An 18,723-nucleotide genomic window follows, 5' to 3' on the forward strand; every position below is an offset into this window, starting at 1 on the left:
CGTCCTGGCTCAGACGCAGTATATCTCTGCATGCCAGTAGTTGGGCGGCGTCGGCATCAACGACAGTCGAGGAAAGCTATCCCCCTCCTGCCAGGCTGCTTGTGGGCTTCCCGCGGCAGCAGCATCTGCCCGGCCGCGGCGGGAAGCCAAACTTTGGCTGATGTTGCACGTACCTGGCAGGACTTCCCTCGGCTCCTTATGGTCCTCTAATAAGCTCCGCTGTGCGCAGTACCAGGTAACCGCGCACAGCCTTGCAGCCTGCTTTGTGTTGCAACTATGGTCTGAACGGAGTTTAGTGTTTTAAGCGATTAATTTAGCGTGGCTTTTTTGTGGGGGGCGGAGCAGGAGATGCTGGAGAGAAATATCCTCTGCATGACTGCCCCCACCACCCCGCCAGAGGGAGGCGGTACTCAGAGGGTTAACGGGGAAAGGGCAGCAAAGAAAACCGTCCCGGTCACATTCAATGCAATAAATACTGTACATTCATTTTCGGAAAGCAAAAAAAGGGCGGCTGCCTCTTTAAGAAGTCGGAACGGGTCAAAGCCCCGCCCCCTATGCAGATGAGACGGTCGGAGGCCGCCAATCGGAAGTGCGGGAGGGGAGGGGCTGCCTCGCCCCGCACTCAAAGAAAGTTACTGGCCGGCTTCGCCACTCGGCTTCTTACTTGGCGACGTCGGTGGCTGCGAGGAGGACGCGTTTGGAGAGCTCCGCTTTTTGCGCACGGGAGAGTTTAGCGCACCGGAGGGACTTGCGCGTTTGGCGCTGCTGCGGCTGCCGATTCCGTTCCGGAGGCTCCTACTGGTGCTGCGGCGGCTGGCCCAGTGTCGCTTTTCGCCCGGCAGGCAGCTTGGCATCCTGCGCCCGGCTGCCTCTCCGTCGCGCGCTCCAGGGACCGTGCGCTCCCGGCTGGCCTGTGCCTGGCTCCTGGGCCCCGCTGCTGGGGCGCCCCGCTGTTCCCGGCCGGCTCTACCCGCGCGCCGCCAATGCTGAACATGAGCGAGGAGCACTCCAAAGCCCTGGAGGCGCCGGGCAGCCCAGCGGGCACGGCCAGCTCCATGTCCCACGTGGACTCGGACTCGGACGCGCCGTCGTCGCCCGCTGGCTCGGAGGGGGCCCCGGGGGCGTCCTCGGCCTCTTCGCAGCGACCCGGCGGCGGCGGGCCCAAAGGCGAGCCGGGGGACGTGGACGAGCGCTTCCCGGCGTGCATCCGCGACGCCGTCTCGCAGGTGCTGAAGGGCTACGACTGGAGCCTGGTGCCCATGCCCGTCCGCGGCAACGGGGCGCTGAAAGCCAAGCCGCACGTCAAGCGGCCCATGAACGCCTTCATGGTGTGGGCGCAGGCCGCCCGGCGGAAGCTGGCTGACCAGTACCCGCATCTGCACAACGCCGAGCTCAGCAAGACGCTCGGCAAGCTGTGGCGGTGAGTGGCCGGGCCGGGGCGCGCTGGGCTGGGCTGGACGGGGCGGACGAAGCGCAGCAGCCTGAGGTGGGGAGACAGGTCACGCCTGCGAGGGCAATATGCGCAGAGAACGGAAAGGTGACGGCCAGGGACGAGGAATTAAGTGGGATGGGGGACACCTACCTTTAAAGTTAACGCGTCCCGACGGGAATGAATGGGAGTTACTTCTAAGGAATACGCTCAAGCAAATGGTGTGGGATTCCACTCCGAAACAAATTAATGTCAAATTAATTGCATTAGAACACCAGTGGGAGTATTTAAAACAAAAACAAAAAAGCGAAGTTTTAAGATTGGGATATCCTTTCCTTTTTTCGGGGGTGGAGTGTATGTTACATTTTTTGCTTCCCCGCAACACTTGGGCAGCAGACCTCCAACCCGTCTTAAAATCGTGTTACTTTTTGGTCTGCTATTGTATTTTATCCTACCCCCCCTTTTTTTATATAGCAAAAGGTAGCCCAAGGTGCTCCAGTAAATATGATGTCATGGCAGAGTGGGTTTGAACCCAGTTCTCCCAGTTCCTACCGTACTCTGGCACACCAGCCATTTCTCTGTGCTGGCTGTAGTGTGGTTGGAAAACTTTCCAGACATTTAACAGTGTATGGACAGTGTATGAATTTAAGTACGTAAATTAAGACTTTGTGGGTATTAAGGCCCCTTTGGAGAGATTAGATGGTGTTCAATTTCTCTCTCCTCAAACCTATCCTTAATGTAGATGGAGGTGAGTAGGGTTCATTTGAACTCAATTTCATGTTTGTTTTTTGGATACAATATTTCTTGGGGGGGGGGCGGGGAAGAGAAGCATCTGAGCTTTTCAAAAATTTCAATCGAAACCAACTTATTTCTTCCCAATTAAAATTAGAACCACCCCAAGCATTTTGTGTCCGAAAAAAAATTCCGTTGAAGTTTGTGCTGCTTGTAAGAGAGACTGATTAGGAAGTGGGGGAAACGGACTGGGGGAAAAACGGGGAGGCCATAGTAGTTGTTTTTTGTGGGCATTATAAAGTTAGTGATGTCTCTTCCCAAAGGAGCACTGTATGAAACATTTCCTAACCATTCCCAAGTTTGGAATCAGCTGGAGTGTCTCTCGCTGTTACAGTGGGGGGCCCAGTAGAGTCTCCAGCAGCTCTTCGGCTGATAAATCCCAAAGTCCGGGAACACCTGGTGGAAATCAAAGGCACAGGCAGTATAATGAGGGACAGCTGGTGTGTGGGGGGGGGGAGAGAGAAAGAAACATCAAGGTTCAAATCAGGGACATTTCTGCTACTTAAAAGGCATGCACTTTAAACCTATCCACTACCAAAGCACCCCCAAATTTCCCCTAACCTCTCAAGGCTGCCTGTTCTGTCTTGGCAATTCTGATGGTTGCTGAGAGCAGCGTGGATCTCAGTTGTGCCTCACTGCCCGGGTGGAAAAACATGTGAGGTGTGCTATGGCATTGCTTTCAAGGCCGCAGTGGCCTCCTAGCAACCTTGAAGCATCCAGCCAGCTGATTGCGTGGGAGAAGGTCCTACTTAGTGCCCCTCTTTCCTCCCAAACTTTTCTCCCCAAAAACGTTGCACACTTTGGAGGGCTATCTCCCCCCCCCCCTGGGTAAATGTGATATTAAAAGGACACACTCCTAAGGCCCCACTTTTCAATGTTCTCATTTTTCTTTAGAGGCTTTGGGAATTGGCTATGGTTTAGTTCAATGTAGGGGTGCCCAGTGGGTTATTACTTTTTCTCATCCTGTTTCAGAAGGAATAGCTATTAATCTATTACTTACAGTATTTCCTATTCCTATTTATTTAAAAATTCAAAACTTTAATTAGTGCCAGTAAGGTGTGAACAGGATGTGGGCCTGACCCAGATTGGCTCATCTGGCTCAGTGCAGTCTGCCCTGACAGGCAGGAGCGCTCCAGGGTTTTGGGAAATACTCTTTTGCATTTTTTAAAGACCCATTTCATTGCCTCTCGGAAAGGAATAGAAGAGTGCTGTTTTTATGTCAAAAACAAGAGTCTCGTGGAACCTTCATAGGCTGATATATTTCATCTGCAGGTCTGTGCCGATAAAGCCTGTGCCTAGCAATTCTGCTGGTTTTTACAAGGTGCCACAGGACAGTTTGTTTTGTCTCTTGGTTTTTGTTCCGAGTTAGTGTCTATTGTCTTCTCAAGGCTGGCAGTGCTACCCTTGACACCTTTGCGGGTGTGAGAGTGAATCTGTTGACATTTCCATGTGGTACTTTCAGACCAAGTCTACTTCTGTTAGGGTTTGCTCATAAGAGGCATTGGTTTGTTCCGAAGTCTGTGATTCGGAAAACGAAAACCGTAGGAAGCAGACTTGTATTGATTCAGACTGTTGGTCCACCTAGTTCAGTATTGTCTATGCAGTCAAGGGTTTCAGAAATAATTCCCTTCCAGCCCTACCTGGGGATTGAACCGAGGACCTTTTACATGAAAAACAGATGCTTTATCCATTGAGCTATGACCATTTCCCATTTGGACATTGTGTGTGTGACAACAGGGTTAAGTTGTGTTAAAGCTACTGCATTTTCCTTCAGGCTCCTGGGCTACTAAACTTGGACCCTTGGTTAGAAATGTCAACACTTGGGGAAAAAAGGTTTTAATGATACCTTCATGTAACCAATTACTTTGAAGGAATAACAAATATAAATGCTGAATAAAAAATGCAACTGGTACCACCTCCCAGCGCCACATTTTTTAAATTAAAAAAAACTTACTTGCATTATTATTAATGTAAATAATAAATTCATTATTCTTCGATGATACTAGTACAGAGCAGTCCAAACTCTTTCCTTTCACTTTGAAGGGATAAGGAAATGGGGGAGAAGGTCCCCTCCCTCCTTCCGTAGCCACTGAACTTTATGATAGTAGAATCATACAATTGATAGTCTAGTCCCACAATGCATTCTCTCCACCATGTACAGCTCTACAGGTTGTAATAATCAAATTGACTGTGCCGTAATTATTGCATGTAGTTTTAAGGGTCCAAAAGAAGTAGAATGTCTGCGGCAAATACATGAAGCGGCAGCAACTGACCTGGCCAGTCCTCATGGAATATCAAACTGCGGAGCAAAAATAAATCGTTCCAGCGGTAACTGTTGACTTGGCTTCGTCAGATTAGTGAACCACCTTTGCAATCTGCCAGCGTTTTGCTTCTAGACTACTTGCTCATGTTTTCTCAGTAGCTGCTGCAAAGAATGTAATTTGATAAGATGGTGATACTACAACATAGTACTGATACAGTCCATTTCAAGTGTGGTGCCTATATTATCTCTGTGGTAATCTTTGCCACAGCTGCATAAGGTAGTCCAGTATTATTATTCCCATATTGCAGAGGCTGTGGCTGAGAGAATAGTAGCTTGCCCAAGAAATCTGCCTACTGAGTTGATTATGACTCAAGTGAAATTTCATCAAGGGTTCTTCATCGCTCACAGTTCATTCCATTAACAATTGCCTGTGCTGTGAGCCCCACCAGACTGGTTATTCTGCAGAATGCCGTTGACTCAACAGTAGTGCGTTAGTAGTGGTTAAATCCTGGACCATCCACACATCATTTTGCTGTACAGCAGTAGTAGCTCTCTGATGGTTCCCCAGTTTTATTGCACTCTTGCACTATAGCGCAGCAAAAGCAGGAGACACGCCCCAAAACATTTGTGGCATTAAAAGTTACAGGATTTCAGGAGAAAGCTAGAGAGTGTGTGCAGATTGGAAACGTAGCAGTACATCTGCCCCAAGACTTTTGCGGGCACAAACAGCATTGAAAGTGGGATCACATACAGTATAACTGACCTAGTGTCGTTGATGTTAAATGAAAAGAACATCTGTCTACATTTGATGCATGTGCTAGGCACCGTTTCTGGGGTAGTTGGCATGATCAACATATGTGCTTGGAGTCTAGTGTAAGAGGTGGAGGGGATACCATGAGTCATTTAGTCCTGCTTAATATTCCCTTTGAGGCTAAAGCTCCCCTTACATCAAAGTAGGTACCAGCGAATATAGTGGAGCCAGTCCACAAGCATATATTCCTGAGGGATAGCTCGGTTGGTAGAACATGCAACTCTTAATCCCAGGGTTGTGAGTTCAAGCCCCACATTGGGTGAAAGATCCCTGCAGATCCCTGCAATTAGACTAGATGATCCTCTTGATCCCTTCCAATTCTATGAATAAGGTCACCATGCACACCTATCTCCCCAAAAGGGACATGCTGTCGCTCCTTGTTTTAGGATTGAGTCACGCATCGGATGGACTGTGTGTGTGTAAATGGATCACCCCACTTCTGATACCACATACGACTTTCCTTTCAGTTTTGACCCAACATGGTTCCCAGTGGAGCTGGTTTGCCCCTTGGCTGTCCATAAGCAAGGCATCCAATCATTTTTACCTGAGTTCATGTGAATTATTGGCCTCTGTGTCCAGGATGTCTTTAAAATATTCCTTGTCAACAAGTTGGGAAGTTTGACTTAGTGACCTGGAGCAGCCAAGTGCACTGATGCACCTGATCAACTGATAGCCTTATTATTTTAGGTCTTTTTTAAAGCAACAAGAAGAAGATTGCTCAGAGCAGGATGGTCACAGCTGAAAGCAATGCAACACACCCCTGGAGCTTTAGGGAGTAGCCTCTTAGTGTCTCTCCTATTCGACCAGCTGGATTTGCATGGATGCATTTATGCAATGCTTGGCTACAATGTGCTCTGATGTATAATCAGTTTAAAACCTTCGTGGAATAGTTGTGTGTGCTCAATCCAGAACTGAAAAGATGCAGTGTTACGGTTGGTGGCATAATACTACATAACAGTGCCATCTGATGCAAGTTTGCTTGGAAGGCGTACATTGTTAAAGAGCTGAGTTCAGTGGGGCCTCTTTCCTAGGACTGCAGTTTCAATATGTTCCCAGTAAGTACATGTACCTGAACATAGGCTGTGTGTGTGTGTGTGCGCGCGCGCAAGCACACACACACTGTAAAGGGAGTGGGCCACAAATGGAGAAGCCACAGTATTGAAACCCGCTCTTTCCTGTTCAAAGCACCAATATGTGTGCGTCCAAAGACTTATGCGCAGTCTGTATTTATAGCAAAGGGTTTGGAGTTGTTGTGCCTCTGTTCACATCCCTGTTCAGTGCTGCAGCTCAGCGGCTGATGGTGGACTGGTCACTCTCTCAGCCCAGCTTATGGTACAGAAGATAGAGCGACCAGGATGCTATTTGCACACTGCCCCATGATAGCTGCAGACAAGGTGAAAGAGTATATTAAATATCCCCCCACTGCAATCCTATATATCACTGCTTCGATTTATGCCCCACTGAGCAAATGGACTTTACTCCCAAGTAAATGAGTCTAGGATTGCAGCCTCATTCTCATGGAATCAGGAAGGAAAGTAATATTTGGATGGAAAGGACAAAAATTGAGCACTGTTCCTCTTGTAGATTTATAGCAAAGGCAGAAAGCTGGGCAGAAAGTAAATCAGGGTCTGTTGGTTGAACTGGGGTGATCTGAAGATGTCAAGGATTTCTGACCATAGGTTAGTTGTAGAGCCTCTCCCTTGCATGCAGAAGGTGTTGGGTTCAATCTCTGGCATCTTTGGTAGAGCTGTGAGACACTCCCTGTCTAAAAACCTTGGGCAGCTGCTGCCAGTCAGTGTAGACAATACTGAGCTAGATGAACTGAGGGTGTGACTTGGTATTAGGTAGTTTCCTATCCATCTTCATATCTTTTAATTTTTTAAACAATGGCAACCACAGAGTTACTCTTCTCTTAAATTATACTGCTAGAATGATGAAAGCTGTATGTGTTCAATAGGAATGGCTTTTTGGTTTGGAAGGAATGTGAGCACAGGTCAGTTTTGGTACTCAAAACTGAATTCCTGGGCTCATAATTCTTTTATTCTCAGTAAATGTATTGTGCATCTGGCTCCAGTTGATAGAGCTCTGGGTTCTAGCAAAACACTCAGCGTAGCTCCCACAAGCATGAAGTCTGCTCACTCCGGCTATAAGGTATTAAAGCGTAGCCAAGGAAAGCTCTTAACGTGCACTCTTTTTTGTTTTTGTGTTTGCAGTTTAGTCTTGAGCATATCCAAGGTGAAATCTGTGCCTGTGAACATTGCTGTGAATCTTTGCAGCTCCCTGTAGTAGAACCTGAAACAGCACTCCTGCTTCTGCCTCCAGGTTAATTTAATGGGTGAGGTGGTTGCCACATTGAACTTTTCTGCCCCTGGCACCAAAACCTCTTATGCTGCCAGCTGTGACTGTTTGTAATCTATTGGCAACAGCTTGCAGTCCAGTGAAATTGACTGATAATTAATGGTCAATTTTAGCATCAGTTGCTCCTGAGCTGTATGACTTAACTCGCTAAAGCAATTTGTAGTTGCTTAACTTTTCCTCTTCCAGTCTGCAACCCCTCCTCTTGAACCAAGAGAGTCTGTTTTTAACCTTCCACTGATCGCAAATGAAAAACAAAAACAAAAACCCAGCATTTTGGTCTAGTGCCAAACATGTCAAGGTCCCTCTAGAAGAACCGAATTATTTCCCGAGGCTTGGGAGCCTGGAGCCTTTCGGCTGCTGCAATCGTCTCTCATAACAGGAACCATTTATTCATTTTTTTGTTCTGCGCACAGTTGTGTTTCTGTGAATCTCAAGCCAATCTTCTGGGACAGTGGGGACCTGCTCCCCAAACTAGGGAATGTCCAGTATCCCAGTAACTGATCAGTGTTATCCAAGGACGCCAGAATGTAGGAGCAGAAATTGCTCTTTGTAAACAGAGCAGAGCACGGGAAAGGATTTGAGAGGGGGATATGGGAGGTTTGTTTGGCTTCTGGTGTTGGGGGTGTTCAGTTTGAGATTTCCACTCCATCTTACTTCTTCTTTTTCTCAAGTTTAAAAGCAGTGGCGGCACCAGAAAAAAAAAATTGGAGGGCACAGAAAAGGGCAAAGTATATTTCCAGGTGGGCGAGAGAGAAATATGATGGCTTATCTCAATGACAGGAGCCCCGTGTTTTAAAGTGGCAGAAGCTCAAGGGCAGAGCATCTGCTTTGCACACAAAAGAACCCAAGTTCAATGTCCAGCAGTATCCCCAGGGAGGGCTGGGAATGTCCTTGTGCCTGAATCCTTGGAGCGCTGCTGCCAGGCACGGTAGACAGTACTAAATTAGATGGACTAGCAGTCTGACTCTGCATAAGGTAGCTTGTTCTGTTCCTTGGAAAAATAAAAAATTGTCTGCCTCTCACAACTGTGGAAAATGGCTTTTGCTGCGGAGAACTTGATTTTTGAAAGCAGACCAGGCCAACTCTACAGTCCTATGATTCTCTTGCCCGTCCTCCCTTTTGGCAGTAGCCGACTGCCAGTGAAAACAGCAAGTCTATTTAGCGCCTGGATCTGATCTGATGTGGCACATTTGGCTGGATAAGGATTGCCGGTTGTGTTAGCATGAATTTAAATTGCTCGTGGGTTTGTGGGGCTTTAGAAATAATGAGGGACGTACAAGATTAGTCGTACTTGGAGCTGGACCCATTGAAATGAATGGAGTTAAGGAAGTTTAGTTTATTGATTTGGGTAGTCTGACTTAGCTGGATATCACGCAAGTGTCTGTTTGGGCTCATATTATTTAGCAGTATCTTCCCTTTGTTTAAGCCTTTCATAGTTAAATGGAATTTTCCTGTATAAACATATGGAAATAAAATGTGTGAAATACGCTTTGCCTGTTATCTTTTATTTGTCTCTTGCAAATATTATCAAATCGTTTCCTGGAAAGATTTGCAAGAAATAAAAAATAAAAAATAAATTATTTGTCACTTCCTCTGTGTACTCTAGGTTGTAGCCAATGCCAGCCCTACTCAGAGTAGATGCATTGAAATTAATGGACATTGCTAACTTAAGTTCAGTAGAACTTGGTTGGGTATAATAACCCTTGGTGTTGGCTAAAAGCTAATAGTGTTCTAACAGTGCAATGCTATGCACACACACACACATCTGGGAATAAGTCTGGCTGAAAGCAGTGAGCTTTACTTCTGAGTAGTGATACCCAAGATTGTGCTAGGTGAACTTCGTGGTTCAGGGTCTGTGTTTTCCCGTGCATTGTTAAAAGTTCTATGGATCAAAAATTTGGTAGAGGCAGGGTAGATTTGGTAGAGGCAGGGTAAATTTGGTAGAGATGCCTGTGCATGTGGGGAGAAGGGGGTACAAGGACAGGAAAATGCTAGCAGGTGCAAAGGAAGGGCTTTAAAAATCATCATCATCATCATTTGCTCAAGCTGACCATTATTTAGTTTGCAAGTCCTCTTGTCAGCTAAGAGAGTATTAGAGACTTTGAAATGACTTTGCTGTAAGCCTCCTTTATGGAACAGACGAGGGTGTATGGAGAACAAATGCAGGAGAGCTGCAACGATAAAATTAAAGCTCGGGATGTAGGAAGGTGGTGGCTGTTGTCATCTGGTTTGTGTTGGTGCTTAAAAATGCATGTCCCAAACCCATCCTTTTCACTGCTGTAGGAGAACATTTTGGTATGGCTACTTTGCATTTTCTTCTTCCTCAAATCCTACCCCTAGGTGTTTCTCTCCTACCTCTCTGCCTTCAGCTCTCTATAATCTCTCCTCCTGGAGTCTGGAGGAAGGCTAAGGACTCTCAAAAACGAAACCATGGGTTCCTGTCTGACTCGCAGCTCCCAGCCGCTGAATGCAAATCATTTTTCCCAAACTGCGCAGCTGAACAGTGTGATCGATAAATTGCTTAATGCCACCACCACAGCAGCAGTTTCAAATTGAAGTTACCTGCCAGCCCCACAAGGGCAAGTTATCGGGGAGGACAGTATATGGGTCCCATTTTTCCCTGTAAAAAGGAGGGGGGTCAAACCACCATCTAGCACATGGGAGTGCAAGCAAGGCTGTGTGGTGATCAGGATCTGATGCATTTTAATTGTATTGGTTTAAATGGAAACATTAGAAGTCTTTTTATTCAGTTTGCAGTAATAGCAACAGGAATAATAAAGACATAGTGGCCCATCCGCTGATGTTTTCTCATAAGTAAATGCCACTTAAGTTTATTTATATGCTGATTTCCCACAAACATTCAGTAGGACTCGTTGTTCCAAATAAGTGCGCAACAGATTATATTTTTACTGTGGGATCCTATACATGTCTACTCAAAGGTAGATTTAATTGAGTTCCATGTAGCTTTCTCCATGCTAAATGGATTTAGGATTGCAACCTGAACAAGTTTACACTGAAATTGCGCTTGTCTTCTCTGCCTGGAAGGTCTGCTTGATGGGTATAAAATTATGTAAAACGAGAGGGGTAGAGTGACGAAAAAAGAAGAAAAACCAACATTTTGTATATTGTTGCGGTTCAGGATTTCTGAAACTTGTAACCAAGATTAAAGAATTCATTCCAAAGATTTAGAAATACTCAAAAGACTCACCTGTAAAATAATGTTTAACTTGGGTTTTGTTCATTGCAGTGATGGGAAATCTGATCTGTTACAGGCAACTGGTGGAAGCTGTATATAATTTCATAAAACCCTTTTTAATGGAAAACTGGATTCTGTTCAGGAACAGAAAGTCAGTGTTGAGTTCCAAATTATATGTGGTTATTTATATAGATAATTGCTATACTGCTCTTTGCGCAGACAAAAATAAAACAAAACAAAACATAAATTAACACATGTAGCAAATCACTAAAGAATATTTACAATAGCAAGAGCAGGACTGATCAGTGTCTCCTCCTTCAACAGTATGCTGAAAACAATGTGTCAACCAGACTCCTGAAACTATAAAGAGGTTGGGGGTCCCCAACCCAGGTCCCACCTTAGAAGGAAGTTCAAACAGAAGGAGCCACCACTGAAAAGGCCATTCCCCATGCCTTCATGCCATGTTCATCATACTGAGGGGGAATCCCCAGAAGGGCTTCATGAACCGAAGGCAGAGTTCAGCGGAAGCTGAACACTGAAAACTTAGAAATTTAACTTGAGAGTAAAGGAGAATGTCAAAGCTCTCCAACTGGAGTTTTCTGCTTTGACTGATACACATTTATCTGAAAATAAACCTCATTGAACTTAACAGGAGTAGACATGCATAGTATTGTTCTGTTCTAAGTTACTTTGTAATAATCTGTCAAACATCTAAATTTTTAATTTTTGAAAAACCTTCCCAAAACACATGAAAACAATTTCCTGTTAAATATGAAACCCATGTTGTGATGTGATTTCTGGGAATGGGGAAGAAATTCAGTCCAATCTGCAATTAAACCCAAACCTACCTAATTTGCACTTTTCTGAAATAATACACAAATTGAAACAGCTGTCGTTCAATATTTGTACTTTTTCTGGATTTTGCAATACAGTCCTTCAGCCAAATAATGAGTATAAAAATACACATACTGGGGCAAAATGTGAATAAAATGCATACGTTAAAATCATTTAGAAAAGCACATTGTATTAGGGGGCAATTTGTTTGCAAAAATGCATATATTAAGCAGAATTGCATGCAAACATGTACATTGGGGGGGGGGGAATTGCAAACTGATGTGGAAAATTGAATTTAAGCCTGGAAAAATGAAGTGGTAGCATTCTCCAATAAGAGAAATGCACTCTTCGCTGGGGCACAAGTGTGACCTTTGACTTGGCTTTCCAGACCAACACACATGAGACATGTATTCTGTAAAGAGATTAGATTGCAGTAATCTAGTTTTCAAACGGAAGCAATGATTTTAATCTCTCTCTTTTCTCTCCCAAAGTTTGCTAAGTGAAAGTGAGAAGCGTCCCTTTGTCGAAGAAGCCGAGCGCTTGCGAGTCCAGCACAAGAAGGACCACCCAGACTATAAATATCAGCCACGCAGGAGGAAAAGCGTCAAGGCAGGCCAAAGCGATTCTGATTCGGGAGCCGAATTGAGTCATCACAGTGGGAACCAGATCTACAAAGCAGACACTGGTCTGGGATCCATGAGCGAAACTCACCACCACAGTGACCATGCAGGTAAGGAAAGGGGAGGGCGACAGATTTATAATGGGAAACACCAAGGGGGTCATCACAAAAATTACAAATAGTTACGTTGTGAAGTACGTTTTAGCATCATGTCATGCAGTAAAATCTCCTGTGGTATGTTGGTCCACTAAAGCAGGCACAGAAACCTTGCATAATTTTCTCCCATTTATCAGCAGGCAACATAGTTTCTCCATAATATTTGGAACAGGGAGACTCTCTGAAGAATCTCTTAGAGAAATCACTCCCTGGAGAATTATGTGGGGAGCGATAAAATTCTCACCCAAGAATAGTTTCCACCTCTGCCTGGCTGCATGTAACATCAGTGTCGATGGACAGATATTCTAGCACAGGCATCCCCAAACTTCAGCCCTCCAGATGTTTTGGACTACAATTCCCATCATCCCTGACCACTGGTCCTGTTAGCTAAGGATCATGGGAGTTGTAGGCCAAAACATCTGGAGGGCCGCAGTTTGGGGATGCCTGTTCTAGCATGTCCCCCATCTAAATATGGAGGAGACATAGTTTGAAATCTCAAGGCTGTGGGAGCCTTCCATGTTGCATCAACCAATAATTCGACAGAAATAATCTGGAAGGCCGTCATAAAATTCCACATAGTAATAATAATAATAATAATAATGGTAAAGGTAAAGGGACCCCTGACCATTAGGTCCAGTCGTGACCGACTCGGGGGTTGCGCGCTCATCTCGCATTATTGGCCGAGGGAGCCGGCGTATAGCTTCCAGGTCATGTGGCCAGCATGACAAAGCCGCTTCTGGCAAACCAGAGCAGCACATGGAAACGCCGTTTACCTTCCCGCTGTAGCGGTTCCTATTTATCTACTTGCATTTTGACGTGCTTTCGAACTGCTAGGTTGGCAGGAGCTGGGACCAAGCAACGAGAGCTCACCCCGTCACAGGGATTCGAACCGCCAACCTTCTGATCAGCAAGCCCTAGGCCTCAGTGGTTTAACCACAGCGCCACCTGGGTCCCTTAATTTAATAATAATTAAATTAAGTTGCATAGTTTGGAGATGCCATTGGCTGAGGTTGGTGCGAGTTGGTGTGTGGCAACATCTGGGAAGATGGGAAAGTTTGCCCACCCCAATCTAAAGCGTTCAACCCCCCCCCCCAATCCAGCACCTAAAATTATCCAACCATACCACTGCCCACTCCAGACTTAATCTTGTATTAAATATCTACCCTGCCTTTCCAAAGGAGTCCAGGGTGGCAAACATCAAAATGTTAAAACAATACATAAAAGCATACTTATAATGTGTAAAAGCCAGCTAAAAAATTTCAAAGCAATGAATGAAAAGCAATTCAAAACAGTTAGAGTGGCTAAAAGCGTTTCAGAGTGATAACATACCCCTCAAAGATACCGATTTCAAGGTTGCCATGACCAGTATATGTCAGCCATCGGATGCCTGGGTAATATTTGCCAGAGCATCAGAGGTTACCCCAGGAATCTTGTCTTGATGCTGGGCCTAGGGAAGAGTGCTTCTTCTATCCTCTCATTTGGAGGAATGTGTGTGCTTCCATGTCTATGGAGAACTTTTACATGCAACTGCCCCATTCATTGCAGTGAAAGAAAGAGATGTCCTGGTTTGACCCCTCAGTCAACCAACTAGCCCCCTTGATGGAAGCTGTAGACCAAAACATTTGGAGGGTACCATATTGGGGCACTGTTTGGTATAGACCAGAGTGGGGAGCCTCCAGTTGTTTCTGAACTCCCAAGATTCTGTGTGATCCCTGTTTTCCTTTGGGTCCGATGTTGGCGCTTGAAACCCAAGATGCTTGAAACAGCTTGTTCTGAACAGTGCTCACCTGGCTTGAAATGTGCTTTGTCTCCAGGGCAGACCCATGGGCCCCCTACCCCGCCCACCACCCCCAAGACGGACCTCCACCATGGGGGCAAGCAAGAGATGAAGCACGAGGGGCGCCGTCTAGCCGAGAGCGGCCGGCAGAACATAGATTTCAGCAACGTCGACATCTCTGAGCTGAGCAGCGAGGTGATCAACAACATGGAGACCTTTGACGTCCACGAGTTTGACCAGTACTTGCCTCTCAACGGCCACTCTGCCATGCCGCCTGACCACGGGCAGAACTCTGCGGCAGGGTCTTACGGGCCTGCCTATCCCCACCCGACCGGCGGCAGCGGGGCTGGAGCAGCCCAGGTTTGGACTCACAAGAGCCCTCCCGCCACCTCGCCTCCCTCCAACGAAAGTGGGCAGCAGAGGCCCCACATCAAGACAGAGCAGCTGAGCCCTAGCCACTACAGCGACCAGTCCCACAGCTCCCCGACTCACTCCGACTACGGCTCCTACGCTGCCCAGGCGTGCGCCACTACTGTGTCCTCCGCCACGGCCACCGCCTCTTTTTCCAGTTCCCAGTGCGACTACACAGATCTCCAAAGCTCCAACTACTACAACCCATACCCTGGCTACGCTTCCAGCCTCTACCAGTACCCCTACTTCCATTCCTCGCGCCGGCCGTACGCCACCCCAATCCTCAACAGCTTGTCCATCCCTCCCTCGCACAGCCCCACCGCGAACTGGGACCAGCCGGTCTACACAACTCTGACAAGGCCTTGAGAAGGACAGAAGGAGTTGTTGAAGACCTGAGGTCTTCCCTGGACCCCCTCCCCCCCCAAAAGTATGCACTACACAAGTTCAGAAATGGAATGAAGAAGGCGCAGCCCATGAAAGGAGCACCCCCATTTTCCCGTCCCAAGTGCCTCCTGTTCTTCTGTAATGACTTGGCCATCTGCTCCAAAAAGCCTTTTTGAAAAGTTTTCAGAAGACAAGAGTTCTATTTTCTTTATTATTATTAATAATAATTAATAATAATTAATAAAGCATCTGGACTGATGGTTTCCTTTGAATACATGAAGGACAGTATATTCTAACTCCTCTGTGAGGACTTAAAAGAGAAGTGCCACAATTCGTACGCAGGACAGTGCAAAGTTAAGAAGGAAACAACAAAGGCATTCCGGGGTCTATTGCAATGTGAGGATGAGTCGGCCTTGGCGCACAGAACCCACCCTAGATTTTTAAAATCCTAACCATTTAATAATATTGAGGGACCACTTGAGAATCTTTTGGGACCTACCAACCAACTAATGTCAGAATTCCTTTGATTTGTAATCAAGAGTTCTTCTAAGCAAGGTTTGGCTGTAATTAACATTTTTGTTCAGAAGCTTAAAAAAAAGTATGTTAAGCTCAGAAAAAGGTGTCTTTTTGTCATTGTTTTGGGGTAAATCTGTTAAATATGTATTTATGTTCTGTGTAATTTTGTCTTTTTTTAATTAATGAAGTAATTCTGTGCAAGAAGTAGATTTTCTTTTTTAAAAAAGAGATTTTAAGGAGCATAAACTAGTGGAGAAAAGATGATTTTCCTGCTCCTTAAAAAGAAGGTGGTTCAGCCAGTCTTAAAAGCAAATCTGAAATGCTTCTCAAAGTAATTAAAGTGGTTATGGAAGGATATTATGGAAGGGAAGTGATGGATTAATTTTCAGGGGGAGCAGGGAGAAAAAGAATCCTTACTGATGGTGTTTCCTCATAATTTGTTGAGGAGGAGTTATTATAACATTGATACTAAGTTATAAATAACATATATTTACTTCTGACCATGTCGGGCCAGAAATGAGGTTCAAGTCGAGGATTCTATTAATGAAAGAAACTAGCCAGCTGCTGCTGGGAGCGGATAAAACACCTATTATTGGGTTGGACTCGATGACCCTAAGGTCCCTTCTACAGTTCTATGATTCTAATTAACAAGTACACTTTTTCTTATTATGGTGCTTCTCTTTCGCCGTTGGGGCTTATAGTCCCTGAGAGCTCCAGCCCTCCATGAATTGGTCGCTATATTTTCCTGTCCCCCCAAAGCCACCGAAGCTCTTGGCGGTAACCCTCTCCATTTCATGAGACCGAGAATCCTAAAAAGGCAATTATTGGTTGTATGAAGGAACACTGAGCCTATTGCCAATGGGATCCAAAGGAAGGTAACCCCCCCCCCCAAGGTCCAGTATTACTGGAGAGGGAGACAAACTCCATAGAACTGGTACTGGAATGATCAACAGTTGTGTCTCGAGAGTCTCTTAAAACAAAAATATCGACAGGGCTTAACCAGTTCCTAGTTACGGTTTTTCATGTCTATTCCTTCCTAGAAATGGCTAAAAAGCAGGCCAAATGTTAATTTGGAAGAGCTCTCTTCTCCCTTCAGCGAGGCTACTTCAGCATAAATGTGGAAAAAGGAAAATGGCAATAAGCGTACCCTCCCCATGCCAATTAGTTTCAACACATTAAATTAAATTTGAAGGCATCATTGAATTTTTGGACTGTGTTGGGAGCACAGCTCGTTCTTGAGAAATTACATTTTAAGCAGAAGTTACGGATTGAGTTTCACTTTAATGTTGCCTATTTAGGGACCAGATGTCATCCTTCAAAGCTGTGAAAATAAAAACGTTCTCCACTATATTTTGGTTAGTTTTTTAGATGTAGACTAATATTTCGTTGATGTTTTGTTCCATTGTATGCTGAGCATATAATAACCACCCAACTCTAATGGTAACGTTGTGCCTTTTAAAAGAAAACTTTATAAATCTTTAAAACTTTCAGAGGTTATCTTATCTTTTCTACGTTTTCATATTCTTGGAGTTTTTTGTTTTTGTTTCCGTTTTGCTGAAAGGTGTTTTTCTTTCTTTCTTTTGCATATTGCCTTTTGGGAATTTGGGGGGGGAGGCGGGAGAACAAAGCGGGGAGGGGCAGCAGCAGCTCCTTATGCAATCTATTTTTCTGTAAAGTTTGAAGGTCGTCTGTTATCTGTTCTGTTCACTAGCTTTTGACTAAGTACTGCTAACTTTTGTACAGGTCCATTTGATAAAATTAAAAAAAAATGCCTTTTATCCAGCAGTAGCTGATATATTCATTGAAATAAGATATTCATTTGTACATGGGGAGTTCCCATGGGAATAGAAAATGAAAACCCTGTTCTACCCCCCCCTCCAAGCACATTGGGATGCTCTTTCCATTTAAATGGGGTGGAAGGGGTAACCCTTGGGTGACAGGGCTGTCTTCTGGGGGGCTCATTGGGGCATAGATTGACACTAAGGTTTAATTGCCATTTATGGCATACATTCCAGATTACGCTTTTGAAAAATTAAGAGCACTTGCACTTAATGTTGAGTTTTCAAATCTCAACGGGAAGCCACTCAGTTACCTATTTTTGTAATGGTTGAGGTGCATCAAACCATGGCTGGGGGGCTGTTGGCCATCCACATGGCTGCTGGAGTGCAGATTGCATAAGCCAGCACAGTCGGTGCTCAGGGATGATGGAAATCGTAGCCCAACTGCACCCCCAAAGGTGACGGGTTCCCGGTCCCTGCCTGAACCCTTCTCAGACATTCAGAAAAGTGGCTGGTGGATCTCTGGGCAGGGAAGATTCACCCCCAACACACCTGTGTTCATTACAAGAGGGGCTCTCAAACTGCTCCAGGACATCCTCTGCATGTCTGCATTAAACACTTGCATTGTTTTGTTGATACTTTTACTGCTTCTCTTATTTCTCACATTGTAAGTTAATTGTATTGCAATTTTAATTCCACGGGGTGCAAATCGTGCTACCGTACACAAAATAAAAGAACCAATAGAGCTGCTAGTACAGTGCATTAGAGTTGCTGCAGCAGGCAATTTCCTAAGTGTTCTAATGGGGGAAGTACTGCATTAGAACATTTACATTGTCCATGGATTTGGAACTCCTGGAAAGGGGCTCATGTTACACAGTCCTGTTTAATGCTCTGCAACAGGAATGGGGAACCTGTGACTTTCCGCATGTTTCCGGACTACAGCTCCCATCATCCTGGGCATCCTAGCAGGGGCTGATGCAAGTTTGGGGGGGGGCACATCTTCCTCCTCCCTGCTCTCCAACAGTAGGGATCGTGACCTGCCAGCCTTGGAACTAGACTCAGTTTGTTGTGTACTCATGCACAGGCCTGCCCTCTCCCACATGTGCACAATTCTTCCATTTTAAAATAAAAAGAATGCATGCAAATTCCCACTGTTTCACACATTTCAAACCAAAGTGTGCATTTGCACACACATTTGGAGATGCTTTTTTTTAAAAAAAAAAACCAAAAATACCAACGTGCAGAATCCAAAGGATATCTGTGCCCTAATCCACATGCATTGCAGTTGGTAGGACAAGACGACCCTTTCGGTCCGTTCCATTTCTACAATTTCTAATCCAGGGAGTGTGAATTGGGTTGGTTTCCTTAAAGATGCAGTGGTGCTTAAAGGATTCTGCTC

The 18,723-nt window shown here is 45.3% G+C and overlaps 1 protein-coding gene across 1 annotated transcript; it reads left to right on the plus strand.

The window, feature by feature from the left end:
* The first annotated feature begins 673 nt into the window (after positions 1–673).
* Positions 674–15,838, plus strand: SOX8 (SRY-box transcription factor 8). Its single transcript, XM_035131990.2, has 3 exons — positions 674–1,420; positions 12,175–12,413; positions 14,273–15,838. Exons 1-3 carry the CDS (start codon positions 984–986, stop codon positions 15,010–15,012), a joined length of 1,416 nt encoding a protein of 471 aa, XP_034987881.2. The 5' UTR covers positions 674–983; the 3' UTR covers positions 15,013–15,838.
* The last annotated feature ends 2,885 nt before the right edge of the window (positions 15,839–18,723 follow it).

The sequence above is a fragment of the Zootoca vivipara genome, chromosome 14 (genome assembly GCF_963506605.1).
Source record: "Zootoca vivipara chromosome 14, rZooViv1.1, whole genome shotgun sequence".
Taxonomy (NCBI): domain Eukaryota; kingdom Metazoa; phylum Chordata; class Lepidosauria; order Squamata; family Lacertidae; genus Zootoca; species Zootoca vivipara.

Bases quoted from the DNA above. Each gene is read 5' to 3' on its own strand.
- SOX8 (XM_035131990.2), top strand. From the start codon at position 984: ATGCTGAACATGAGCGAGGAGCACTCCAAAGCCCTGGAGGCGCCGGGC. The intron at 1,421-12,174 runs GTGAGTGGCCGG...TCTCTCCCAAAG, and splicing joins ACGCTCGGCAAGCTGTGGCG to TTTGCTAAGTGAAAGTGAGA. The intron at 12,414-14,272 runs GTAAGGAAAGGG...CTTTGTCTCCAG, and splicing joins CCACCACAGTGACCATGCAG to GGCAGACCCATGGGCCCCCT.